The sequence below is a fragment of the Sinocyclocheilus grahami genome, unplaced genomic scaffold (genome assembly GCF_001515645.1).
Source record: "Sinocyclocheilus grahami isolate Dianchi unplaced genomic scaffold, SAMN03320097.WGS_v1.1 scaffold920.1, whole genome shotgun sequence".
Taxonomy (NCBI): domain Eukaryota; kingdom Metazoa; phylum Chordata; class Actinopteri; order Cypriniformes; family Cyprinidae; genus Sinocyclocheilus; species Sinocyclocheilus grahami.
This window is the reverse complement of record NW_015506099.1, coordinates 28199-42606: the sequence shown is the minus strand read 5'-3', so window position 1 is coordinate 42606 and position 14408 is coordinate 28199. Positions and strand designations below refer to the sequence as shown.

The window sequence follows — 14408 nt, the reverse complement described above, 5'->3', positions numbered from 1 at the left end:
TAGCTGTGTTCTAGCTCAGCAGCTACTCTCTTTACCTGGGATTTAAAGGGGTCATATGATGTTGCAAAAAAATAACATTATTTGTGTATTTTGTGTAATGAAATGTGTTTATGCGGTTTAAGGTTCAAAAACCACATTATTTTCCAGTCTGTGAGTCAGAACAGCCGGCATTGTAGTCTACTCTACCAGGATCAGGAAACAGTCCTCCATAAAATGTGCTGGACACATCGGAATATTCGGGTTTATCTGTTCTGGAACAGTGTTGTAAATACAACTTAACCACTGATTTCTAGTCGTGTCCTCTTTTGGAAGACCAAACAAAGTAGTTTGCTTTCACAACGAAACACAGCGTCACACACGGCGGGCTAGGGTGAGCAGAGGCCGGAGGCCTAGAGTGAGCAGAGACCGGCGGCGGGCGGGCTTTCAGCAACCACATGTGACGACCCCGGGCTAGACTCTGCAGGATATCGTCCTCTTTTGGAAGGGCAAACAAAGTAGTTTCGCTTTCACAACGAAACACAGCGTCACACACGGCGGGCTAGGGTGAGCAGAGGCCGGAGGCCTAGAGTGAGCAGAGACCGGCGGCGGGCGGGCTTTCAGCAACCACATGTGACGACCCCGGGCTAGACTCTGCAGGATATCGTCCTCTTTTGGAAGGGCAAACAAAGTAGTTTCGCTTTCACAACGAAACACACAGCGCCTTCACGACATGGTGGCGGCGGCAACAACAATACTTCAGCGAGAATAAAAGGCATGCCTTCTTTCTTTGCATGAACATTTTGGCGGCATTATGCAAATCTTCCAACATCGTGACGTAGACATGTGGGGTCGTGTTAGAACGAGCCGTTTTAGGTAGGCGTGGTTGACTCTTAACTTTTATAAAGAATATCTTTTTGGATTTGAGACTTTAGTCTTTGCAACTTTACAGACCTTCTTTATGCACCAAGAGCTTGTAACACTCCAAAGAGAAAATAAAAATTTAAATCGCACCATATGACCCCTTTAAGTAGCATTTTTTGACCTCCTTTAGAGGCTTTCTAGTTGGCCGCCTCAGTGGTCTTGTGTATCCAGGCTAGTTCTGCTCACATAGCATAGCTATCTATGAGGATTGCTGTGCTCTTTACTTGGATGGGATGTTCCCCTAATCTATTCACGTTCCCCCGTTTCTGAAAAGTTGCGTGAGAGGCCCGTGGCGTCAGTGGCATGGCCCCTTTCTGAGGAAAGGCTTTGCTTATGTCTGTCATTTCCTTGGTGCTCTCCCACCAGGTGGACAGGTATGATTGGATTGTGTTCCCCATAGTGCCCCCTAGGGGGCGCAGCGTTGAGTTCCCTAGAAGGGGAACGTCTCGGGTTACGCATGTAACCATGGTTCACCCGAGAGGGAACGAGACGCTGCGCCCCCTCGCCATGCCTTCGGCCTGCCTGTCTACGTCTCGTTCAGACAGCTAAAGTGGATGACGTATTCAGCAGGTGCCCTTTTATACTTCCGGGCATCCCGCCGATGACGTCAAGGGCCAGGTGGGCCAATAGATTGCCGTTGTTTCACACGTGCTTCAGACACCAGTCATGCAGGCTGCATTCCCCATAGTGCCCCCTAGGGGGCGCAGCGTCTTGTTCCCTCTCGGGGAACCATAGTTACATGCATAACCCGAGACGTTTTTATATGTGATTTATTTCCCTACTTGTTTTTACATATGATTTACCACAAGGACATGTTACATGGTAAATAACTGCTTTTTTATTGTTTGTTGTTTTTTTTTTTTACAACTTATCCATTTTATCAGAACTGATTTCCCACTGTGAGGATATTTAAATGATGCACAGTAATACATATAATTAGATCAATTGCATGCACCACAATAATAATTGCCTTCTGAAATAGATGTCATTGACTACGTTTACATGTGCACAAATAATGCAATTATTTCCAATAATTACAGTAATTGCAGTAAGATGTTTACATGACACAAGCAAACCTCTTCCCTCCAGTTTACAGTTTACATTATTATGATTATTGGCTAAGAAGTGTGGTTATTTTACTGCTATTATTCACATACCCCACAGAACAAATGATAATCTCACATAGGTTTGTTACTGGCTACTGGCCACTCACATCAGCTGCAAAACATGACTACAGATGTAGGCCTATTGGGAGATTATTTGGTGCCGTGATAAATATCGCAATCTCACAAAGTTCCGTTATAACCAATTAATATCTCTACACTACACAATAAATCTATTATTTACATCATGTCTACTCTTTGTTTGTTAAAATGAGAGGAATTGCCAGCTTTTTCAGCTTGGTAATTCTGCACTGAACAAAATCTCCAGTGTTTTGAGCAGTGAGGGGATGCTTGAACTTAAACCCCTCTGATTGGCCATTGCGTTGAAGAAACCAGCAGATGTCTGTGATTGGCTACATTGCTTAATGCTGCAGAAACATGTTCTAAATAGAAATAGTTGAAGCTCTCCTGAGTGCAAAGCTCTGAAATGTTTGCTAAATCTGTTTCGATAATATCCTAATTTTACAGCCTCAACTGAGGGTTCTCTTGCTTCCGTTGGCTTGCTCAGCACCATCAAGCACCTCTGCAGAACTGGGCCTGCTTCAGAATAATATCACGGAGTTCATTCGTGAAGTTGTATGAACAAGACACGGTATCTGTGTACAATACGTGGCTCAAGCCTCCGTTACTAGCTCAAAGATAAAGACTTAAAATTTGGGGGTGGGGGTGGTGGAGAGATCACTTTAACCCACAAACTAAAAAACAACCTGTGGCAACAGTGTAAAAGTAGCCCAATTCCACAGTAAAACCTCGGACTTCACAACCCTGTGGTGAAGTGATATATTTAATGCGGTCAAGACCTGCCTGGAACTACTTTACCTGTGCGTTTCCCTGAAAATAATCACAACCTTAGAATGTTCCTTATCCAAGTGCCGGCCCTACCTAATAAGCAAAATTTTGCAGAGGGCCCCGTGACCACCAGGTTGCCCAGTGTCAGGGTTCAGACAGTAGAACATAGAATGTAAAAGGTACCAAAGTATCAAAGCTCGCTTTGTCAGATTTCTCAACAGCGTTTTCCCCCAAGCTGTGAGGGCCCTTAACTCCAATCTCCCTGTACCCCTCTGAAACATCATGCACAACCCTACCTCCTGAAACCACGAACACATGAAAACTGTTGACAATATATTTATGTGCAATTCTGAGTGTGCTACACACAGGTGTCTGGGCCATAAAAACCACCGGTAGTTACACTCTTTTCTCTGTATGTGCACTAGACAGTTTTATACACACTCCCTGCTACAAAGACCCAATTTGATAATATATGTTTACTTGTGCATTGCACTACAAATCATATTGCACTCTGCGCTGCTTCCCCTAAAATATCTCTTTTGCACAATTTAATGTACAGTATTTAAGTAAAGTGCTTGTACATTCTCAGATTGTGTGTATATATAGCCAATTATTTATAGTATATGTATAGTCAGACCAACCCAATCTCATGAAAGTGCATATAAATAGTACGCCAAATAAAAACGAAAACTATATGCTACGCGATGGGTAGGTTTAGGGTTGTGGGGTAGATGTGTATCATATGTACGCGAAAACTGCGTATCATATGCACGGCAACAAATTTCGTATCATATGCTTGCGAAAACTGCATATTATATGCACGCCAAACACATGCGTACCATATGCACGCCAAAGTCCATTTTTGGACTTGTATCAATCTTGTATCTTGTATCAATACCATGAGTTTACGTGGCTCAAGCCTCCGTTACTAGCTCAAAGATAAAGACTTAAAATTTGGGGGTGGGGGTGGTGGAGAGATCACTTTAACCCACAAACTAAAAAACAACCTGTGGCAACAGTGTAAAAGTAGCCCAATTCCACAGTAAAACCTCGGACTTCACAACCCTGTGGTGAAGTGATATATTTAATGCGGTCAAGACCTGCCTGGAACTACTTTACCTGTGCGTTTCCCTGAAAATAATCACAACCTTAGAATGTTCCTTATCCAAGTGCCGGCCCTACCTAATAAGCAAAATTTTGCAGAGGGCCCCGTGACCACCAGGTTGCCCAGTGTCAGGGTTCAGACAGTAGAACATAGAATGTAAAAGGTACCAAAGTATCAAAGCTCGCTTTGTCAGATTTCTCAACAGCGTTTTCCCCCAAGCTGTGAGGGCCCTTAACTCCAATCTCCCTGTACCCCTCTGAAACATCATGCACAACCCTACCTCCTGAAACCACGAACACATGAAAACTGTTGACAATATATTTATGTGCAATTCTGAGTGTGCTACACACAGGTGTCTGGGCCATAAAAACCACCGGTAGTTACACTCTTTTCTCTGTATGTGCACTAGACAGTTTTATACACACTCCCTGCTACAAAGACCCAATTTGATAATATATGTTTACTTGTGCATTGCACTACAAATCATATTGCACTCTGCGCTGCTTCCCCTAAAATATCTCTTTTGCACAATTTAATGTACAGTATTTAAGTAAAGTGCTTGTACATTCTCAGATTGTGTGTATATATAGCCAATTATTTATAGTATATGTATAGTCAGACCAACCCAATCTCATGAAAGTGCATATAAATAGTACGCCAAATAAAAACGAAAACTATATGCTACGCGATGGGTAGGTTTAGGGTTGTGGGGTAGATGTGTATCATATGTACGCGAAAACTGCGTATCATATGCACGGCAACAAATTTCGTATCATATGCTTGCGAAAACTGCATATTATATGCACGCCAAACACATGCGTACCATATGCACGCCAAAGTCCATTTTTGGACTTGTATCAATCTTGTATCTTGTATCAATACCATGAGTTTTCGTTTTTATTTGGCGTACTATTTATATGCATTTTCATGAGACTGAGCTCAGTCAGACAGTCAGCTGTTTTTTATAGATCTATAATTGTTTTTCTTATACTTCTATTGTAGTATGTTTATATTTATGTTTAATTAGTATGTACCACCTTGGTCCTGCGAGACACAACATTTCATTCCATTATATGTCCACACATGTAGCAGAATGACAATAAAGCTCTTCAGGACTGATGCTCAATGACTGATCACAGTTAAATGGTCTTTCTTCAGAAAGAGAAGGCAGATGTGATTTCAGAGCGAAAGCATGAGCCGCTTCTTCCCAGTGTGAACTCTCATGTGAATCTTCAGCCTCCATTTACATGTCAATCTTTTTTACACTGAGGGCAGGTGACACATTTTTTTCTTTCTACTTCACGTCCATCAGGTCTAAAAGAAACATTAAACCAAGTGATATTTCAAATGAGGGACAATTGTAAATATGAAAAGTGATGAAAACCCCAAAGTCAAGATCACTGATGAGTTCAATAGTCATTTTTGTTCCACTGTATGTCCACACATGTAGCAGAATGACAATAAAGCTTGACTTGACTTGACTTGACTTACTGCTTAGTAATAATAACTTTGATAAAGTTTGCGTGTGTCAGTCACATGTTAATATTTGGAAATGAAGAGGCAGCAATATCAATCTGGTGCAGAGGAGTGGAAAAAGCTAAAAGAAAGCAATATAAAGGTAAGTGATGCTAGGGCCAGCAAATATGTAATGGTTTTATAATACCAGTCCTAGGTACATAAGGTTCCATCCATTTCCATTTGTGAAAAAAAAAAAATAAAGTAAGTTGGCTATCCCAATAAACATAACCTAATAATAATAATGGAATTACACTAAACTGAAATTGTTGTTAACGTTACAAACCAACCAACAAACAAATAAACCTAAATTAGTAATAAAGTTTGCGTGTGTCAGTCACATGTTAATATTTGGAAATGAAGAGGCAGCAATATCAATCTGGTGCAGAGGAGTGGAAAAAGCTAAAAGAAAGCAATATAAAGGTAAGTGATGCTAGGGCCAGCAAATATGTAATGGTTTTATAATACCAGTCCTAGGTACATAAGGTTCCATCCATTTCCATTTGTGAAAAAAAAAAAAAAAAGTAAGTTGGCTATCCCAATAAACATAACCTAATAATAATAATGGAATTACACTAAACTGAAATTGTTGTTAACGTTACAAACCAACCAACAAACAAATAAACCTAAATTAGTGCATAAATATCTTACAAATAATCAAACACTTACGCTGACTATGTAATCACATTGTAAAGCTTCTACCTGTAATACACATAAATTTACACAGTTGAATGATTTACAGGTATTACAATTACTAATATTACAATTATTTATTCTTACTTAATATAAGATTGCATGTAAAGGAAACAAACACCAACGCATATAAACTGTTTAAAAAAGTGCACAATCACTATTAATTTTACAACATGAGGATTGTGTGCACTTATTGCTTAACAGCTCACTGGGGAAAACCTCCAGTAATAATGGACCAGTGTTCACTATGGGTAGAAGAGCTCTATATAACAGAGCCAGCAGAATTCAGTCTTATCTTCTCTCAGCCACCTCTGAGCTATGGGAAGCTCTAATATTTTTCTATTTTTCTCTCTGCTGTTCATGCACACAGGCTCAACATGTCAGTTGCGTGGTAAATTTGAAATGCCTAATATTTTTAAAGCAGGGGAAATTATGATTGGAGGAATTTTTCCCATTTTTAATAAACAAGAAAATGTTATTGCCTCTTTTGAGAGAAAAATGCGAATGATTAATTGTACAGGGTAAGTGTAGAAGCATGCTTGTGATTCAAATGAGAAATTATTAAAGGATATTTTTTTGGGTGAAGCTATTGGCAAGATTCAGGCATGCATTGTTGTTCATGTCAAATTTTCTGTACAGATTTGACCTACGTGCCTTCCGTTGGATGCAAGTCATGATGTTTGCAATAGATGAGATAAACCAAGATGAGGGTTTGCTTCCTAACATTTCTTTGGGCTATAAAATAATGGATTCTTGTGCTTCTCCCACTAATGTTTTACGTGCGGCATTCACACTGGTGAGTGAGCAGAAGGAAGAGGAATCTACAACTCCGTGTCACCTTCCGCTTACCGCTCTTGTAGCTGAATCAGGCTCATCACAGTCCTTAGCTGTTGCCGGAACACTTGGACCATTCAGAGTGCCAATGGTAATGGTAACATTAATCAATCCTGCAGTGTAAATGCATTTAAGTATTCCTGATAATGTAATAAAGGCCATTTATAATTTGTATGTTTTTTTCTTTTTTCATTTAATCTAGGTGAGTTACTTTTCAACATGTGCATGTCTGAGTGATAGAAGAAAATATCCATCATTTTTCCGTACACTTCCAAGTGACTACTACCAAGCAAAAGCCTTGGCCTCTCTTGTAAAACGATATGGATGGACTTGGATTGGAGCTTTGCAGTCTGACAATGATTATGGAAAAAATGGGATTTCAGCCTTCTCAAAGGAAGTGGAAAAAATGGGAGTTTGCATTGCATTTGTAGGCACAATTTTAAGGACATATCCCCAAAGTAAAATCATTGAAGTGGTTGAATTAATAAAACAATCTACAGTAAAAGTGATCCTGGCATTCGTGCCAGAGGGAGATCTCTATCCTCTAATGAGAGAAACAGTGAAACAAAACATCACAGGAATCCAGTGGATTGCAAGTGAAGCCTGGGTAACTGCAGCAAGGCCCTCTACCCCTGAAATGTTCAAGTCTTTTGGAGGCACAGTTGGATTTGTGGTACGAAAGATGGCTATGCCCAAACTTGGAACTTACCTGAAAAACATCAGTCCTTACTTTCCTTCACAATCCACTTTTGTCAGTGACTTCTGGGAAACAATGGCTGGCTGTAAACCATGTCTTAATTGTGAACCCCTGCCATTTGCAAATGTTACACTCAACAGCCAAATGTGCACAGGAGAAGAAAAACTAAATTACACAGACAAATTCTTTGACGTAACACAAGTAAGAGTAACATATAATGTGTATCAAGCTGTGTATGCAATTGCACATGCTATTCACAAATTGTTGTTTTGCCAAAGAGATAAAAATAATGTTTTGAGAAAGTGCCTGAATGTATCACAGATAACTCCAAAATTGGTGAGCAAGTTGGTTTATTTATTCATCAAAACATGTAAACATCGTAAGTTGACAGTTTCATTAACTATATCATACTTAATTCCAAGGTCAGCGATCACTTACAGAGGGTGAATTTTGTAGATGAGTATGGAGAAAATGTGTTCTTTGATGAGAACGGAGACCCACCTGCATCATACGAGGTGATAAACTGGCAGCTAAGAGATGGAGAGGTACAACATGTAATTGTGGGATATTTCAGTACATCTACAGATGAAACATATAAACTTACAGTTAAAGAGGACAACATCCACTGGAACTCAGGAAATTTGGTACTTATAACTAGGAATAAGCATGTCTTAGTTTGTTATTAACTAGTTATTATTATTATTATTGTTGTTGTTGTTGTTGTTGTTAATAGGCTAAAGCATATTAATTTGACAGATACCAAAAGCAGTGTGCTCAGACACCTGCCCAAATGGCACAAGAAAGGCCCAAATAAAAGGACGGCCTGTTTGCTGTTTTGACTGCATCTCATGTGCTGATGGTTCAATATCAAATACAACAGGTACCCATTCACCTGTATTAACTATTTTAAATAATCAATAATTATATTTTTATTTAATTGTTTATTTAATTTTTTTATTATTTAAAATTGTTTGAAAATTGTGTTTTATGGCATATAAAACAATTGTGACCGGTGGGATAATGTTTATACTGAATTAACATATTTCTGCAGTCATAAAAATTTTTATATATCTTAGCCCAGCTATTTTTACTACGGTTACTATTATGCATAAAAAAACCTTATACAACACTTATAGGAACACTGAGATAAAATGATAATAAAAATAATAATAATAATAATAATAATAATAATAGTAATAATTGAAAAAATGCACTTATCATCGTATTTCAAAATTGTTACTTTATTGAAACATACAGTAGGCCTATATCATAAAATTACTACATTAGTGCTACCAGTATTACAACGTCAATATTGTAACTTATTTATAACATTTGAACTTTTAATTTGGTGCAATATTTTGTCATTGCAACATTTTAGTGCAGCCTTCACTAACTGCCATTGGATTTATATGCAGTGTTGGGGGTAATGCATTACAAGTAATGCAAGTATGTATTCACTGACAGATCTCGTGTTGCCATGTTGAGAAAAATCGGGAGTAAGTGCAGAGGCGTTGTGTGCACTGTGTGTTATCCCACCGATCACTATTGTGACCATCAAAATGTTTACTCATTCTATGACCACACTCAACAAAACTGAATACAGTATATGTGGATTCATATAATAATACTAGACACCTTAAAGATAATGTGTACCAAAAATATGTGTCATATCGTTATGTTATAACAAAAGAACAAACGCATTGTCCACACACTGATATAACTGCTCCATATAAATATTTATTGCAATGTTTCGACCATCAGGTCTGTGCGGGTTTGTGGGATGTGCTCAACTTTTTTATACTTTGATATCGTTATGTTAACATACTTTACTAGCCTTTTGTATTTTTTTAGGAGCAGCAGACTGCATTCTTTGTCCTGAAGAATACTGGTCAAATGAGAGACGAGACAAATGTGTCATGAAAATGACAGAGTTTCTGTCTTATACAGAAACGATGGGGATCATTCTGACTGCTCTATCAATATTTGGAGCCAGCCTTAGTGTAGCGACTATGATTATCTTCATGCGCTTTAGAGAAACGCCTATAGTGAAAGCTAACAATTCAGAGCTGAGCACACTATTACTTGTTTCACTGTTCTTTTGTTTTCTTTGTCCTCTTACATTCATCGGTGAGCCAACAGTGTGGTCATGTATGTTACGTCATACAGCATTTGGTGTTACTTTTGCTCTCTGCATTTCTTGTGTTTTGGGGAAAACCATAGTAGTTGTTACTGCTTTCAGAGCCACATTACCAGGAAATAAATTGGCTGGAAAGTTTGGGCCAGTACAACAAAGAGTCATTGTGTTCTCATGCACTGCAATTCAGATAGTCATCTGTGTTCTATGGCTTATAATAAGCCCACCATTTCCTGATAAAGCTCTGAAGTATAACAATAAAAAGATAATTTTAGAATGCAACACAGGCTCAGATGTAGCATTTTATGCAGTTTTAGGATATATTGGTATTCTTTCAGCAATCTGTTCGATTTTGGCATTTTTAGCTAGAAAATTACCAGATAATTTTAACGAAGCCAAATTCATCTCGTTCAGTATGCTTATATTTTGTGCTGTCTGGGCAACATTTATACCTGCTTATATTAGTTCACCTGGCAAGTACACAGTTGCAGTAGAGATTTTTGCAATTTTGTCATCTGCCTTTGGTTTACTGTTATGTATATTTGTGCCAAAATGTTACATTATTCTCATTAAACCAGAGAGAAATACTAAAAAACACTTGATGGGGAAATTTCAAAAGACGAGTCTCTGATGTATGATTAAAAAAAAAAGAATTGTTATCTTATTATTTGCAAACACCTGCCATGCATTTATGCACTGACAAGCAAGCAAAGAGGCAAAAAGGCAGCTATTAACGCAGTCTGATTTAAATGTCTCAGTAGACCTTGGTTGTGAATGTGTAGACCTAGGTTGTGAATGTATCTGTAATTCAATAAAATGTTTACTATATTCAGAAATGACCTGCTAAGATCACAATGAGATTTAATCATAAATGCTATCTAGTGCCCAGACCTTAACCAGTATTAGCAAATTAACTATTATTATTATACATTTGCTTTTGATGTAAGTGGGTGATGAAAGTGATTTATGCAGTTGTTTTAACAGCATTATCTGGAAATAAACATTACCAAACAAGGTGTTATTGTTATTATTATTATTGTTATATTTGATATGTCTGTGTTTCATTGTAGCATACAAAATAATCATGTCAATAAGAACATTCAAGTGCATGGTAAATAGTTATATGCTTCAGAAGCAGGACCTAGTTGTTAACAGGACTGTGTTTGAAATGGTAGCTTTTACATCAACAATTATATTATTGCACTAAACTCTTTAGGTTGTGATCATTTAAACATTTTTCTCCCTTAATCCTAAATACAAAGCATTTAGTACTCATTTTGAGAAACAACCATGAACAGTTGTGTAATGTGAGGTTTGGATATTGTTTGGTGTTTGGGTTTTGTTTCATGTTCATGTTTTTCGTGTCTTTTATTTTGTAGTTTGATTCCTGCTGTTAGTGTCATGCTTCCCTTGCCTCATGTTTCTCTGCCTTGTGTATGTGTCATGCTCTCGTTGGTTATTGTCTAGTCATGTGATTCCCTTGTCTGTGTTATGTTCTCATTGGTTGCTTTAGTCATGTGCCTTGTTCCCATTGGTTTGTTCTTGTCATGTGACACTCTTGTTTGCTATAAGTAGCCATCATGTTGCCATTGTCTCTTGTCGTGTATTGATGTTGTAACTCTGCTGTTGGTGAGTCCTGTCCATGCCTCGTCAAGCCTGTTCATGTCTAGTCAAGTCTGTTCATGTCAAGTCAAGTCTCGGATTATTGTTTGGATCACCTGTAAATAAACTGCATTTGGGTTCTCACTTCAACTCGCCTTCAATGGATTTAATCGTTACAAGTTGTATCAAATATGTCATTTGAAATGATAATTATAATAACAACAACAACAACAAAGTGTATATTAATATTTTTAATAACCAGGCTTTTTTTAATTGAGTTGGCCTCTTAACTGATTTCATTTCAGTACTATTACTTCATCATATGCTTTTTGTAATTTCTCTCGGGTTTCAGAACTACAATATAACATTTAGGAGCAGATGTACACAGTAAGAGACAAAAGGCAGAAGCCAGAATAGCAAAGACATGGACAGCAACCATATACCTTCCACGAGAGCTCACATAAATTGGAATGAAGGTTATCCACACAGCAAAAAATAATAAAATATTAGCATGCTGAATGTGATGAATTTAGCCTCATTAAAGTTGAAAGACTGGCAATTTTCTGTGCAAAAATGCCAGTAAGAAACACAAGGAAGTTAGGAAACCGATTCATCCAAGCACACACCAAAATCCAATTTCAGATCCCACATTATATTCAACAACCATAGTTGCACTCATGGACTTAGTGTTATTTGACGCAACAGGAGGATTCATTGATAAGTTTAAGTTTAAGTTTACTTTATTTATATAGCACATTTAAAACAACCACAAGACTGACCAAAGCGCTTCACAGTAAGAAACGTCATCATAAAAATTTAGTAATACAAAAATTAAAGCACAAATAAGAAATACAATAGGCAAAAATATAGTTCCAATAGGCCAATGAAAACAAATGGGTTTTTAAAAGAGACTTAAAAATAGACAGGCTACGGGCCGTTCTGATCTCCACTGGCAAATCATTCCAAAGACGAGGCCCAATTACTGAGAAGGCACGGTCACCTCTACGCTTGAGTCTGGTATGCGGAATTACAAGAAGGTTCTGGTCGCAAGATCTTAGACTTCTCGAGGGGATATACTGATGCCGCAATTCAGATAAATAAATGGGAGCTTGATTGTGCAGAGATTTAAAGACAAATAATAAGATTTTAAAATGTATTCTAAACTGAACAGGAAACCAATGAAGGGTCTTCAAGAGCGGAGTGACGTGATCCCTTTTTTTCTTTTTTAAAAGGAATCTAGAGGCAGCGTTCTGGACCACTTGAAGACGGGCAATTTGAGTTTTAGATATGCCACAGTATAAAGAGTTACAATAATCGAGACGCGATGTAATAAACGCATGAACCGCCATCTCCAAAGTCTTGTCAGTGAGAAAGTGTTTAATTTTTGCTAGTGTACGGAGTTGATGAAAACTGGACCCAATTACAGTAGAAATTTGCTTATCAAATGAAGACCCAGATTCCGTATCTGTGAAGACCTAAAAGCCGTTAAAGGTCCTAGGTCAAGATTTAGGGCTTTCGTATTTTCTGATGGACCAAAAATAATCACCTCAGTTTTCTCTTCATTTAAAGATAAATTTTTTTTGAGAGAGCCAGGATTTAACCTCATCTAAGCAAGATGAAAGAGCAATCATCGCCAATGGGTCATTCTTCCTAAAAGGTAAATAGATTTGCATTGCCTAGCGGACCCGAGTTCGAATCCCACCTCAGACACCCATCACACAGACATAGTATTGATAGGGGGATTGACAACAGAAAACAAGACTGATTATGTTGAATCAAATTAGAAAAATTGGTCGCCTTAACCGATTTGGCGGCTCTCTGATAAGCCAATAAACTATCTTTGAACAACTGTAATGAAATGTGTAAATTGTCCTTTTTCCACTTACGTTCGACCTTTCTACATGTTTGCCTTAGCAGCCGAGTTTCAGCAGTATGCCACAATTCAGATTTAGGTTTGTGCTTGAGAGGCTTTAACGGAGCAGTCACAATCATTACGTTAAGCCAAGCACTGTTTAACATACTCAGATGTTCTTCCGCATTCAAGTCCGATAAGGGAGAGTTCAGAAGTAAATGAGAACAAGACTTAGCAAAGGATTGATTAAAATTTACACTGAACTGAGGAGAATAAACCAGAGACAGAGATATTACTTTAGTAGAGACACGAGAAAGACTAGGAAGAGACATAGAAAGCAAAATAGGCTTGTGATCAGAGCATATAATCAGAAACTGTAACATCAGTAAGATCAACCCCATAAGAAAGAACAAGGTCCAGAGTATGACCGAGGATATGAGTGGGGCTTTTAACCCACTGTATCAGGTTAAAAGCAGCAATTATATTAAGAAATTCCCTCGACAAAGGATTAGACTTACAGCAAACATTAATGTTAAAATCGCCCACCAATAAAAACGATCAAATTTAGTGACAATGTAACCAATAAAGTCAGTGAATTGCTGTAAAAAATCCTTAACTGAATGAGGAGGACGGTAGATCACCGCTAAGCAGACAGGACCGTTCCAGTCGAGATGGAGAAGTTGAGCTTCGAAACTAGTATAAATATCCACAGGGACGGAGCGACATTGCGCACGAGAGTTTTTCATAACAGTCACTAACCCACCCCCTCGTCCATATTGGCGAGGTGAGTTAAAAAATGTACAGTCAACCGGGACCAATTCAGAGAAAGGGGTATGATCGCCATCCTTAATTCATGATTCAGTTATAAACATAAAATCCAAATTATGTGAGGAAAAGAAGTCATTCAGCAGAAACGAGCATTGATTAAAACCATATTCGGTGGAGGGACAGTGCCGGGGGAGAGTGACACTCTGCACAGCGGACGCAGCATACCAGGAGCCGCTCCAGTTCTCCGAAGATAGCGGCCAACCCGAGAGACGGAGGGCGGGAACAGGGGAAGAACAGGTTGAAACCACCGGTGAGTCTGATCCAAGAGACGCCAGACCACGGAGCCGCCATAGAGC

The 14408-nt window shown here is 38.4% G+C and overlaps 1 protein-coding gene across 1 annotated transcript; it reads left to right on the top strand.

The window, feature by feature from the left end:
• Positions 1 to 6483: 6483 nt before the first annotated feature.
• Positions 6484 to 10461, top strand: olfcn1 (olfactory receptor C family, n1). The gene is made up of 6 exons (XM_016249298.1): positions 6484 to 6686; positions 6805 to 7090; positions 7202 to 8032; positions 8119 to 8340; positions 8453 to 8576; positions 9548 to 10461. Exons 1-6 carry the CDS (start codon positions 6484 to 6486, stop codon positions 10459 to 10461), a joined length of 2580 nt encoding a protein of 859 aa, XP_016104784.1.
• The last annotated feature ends 3947 nt before the right edge of the window (positions 10462 to 14408 follow it).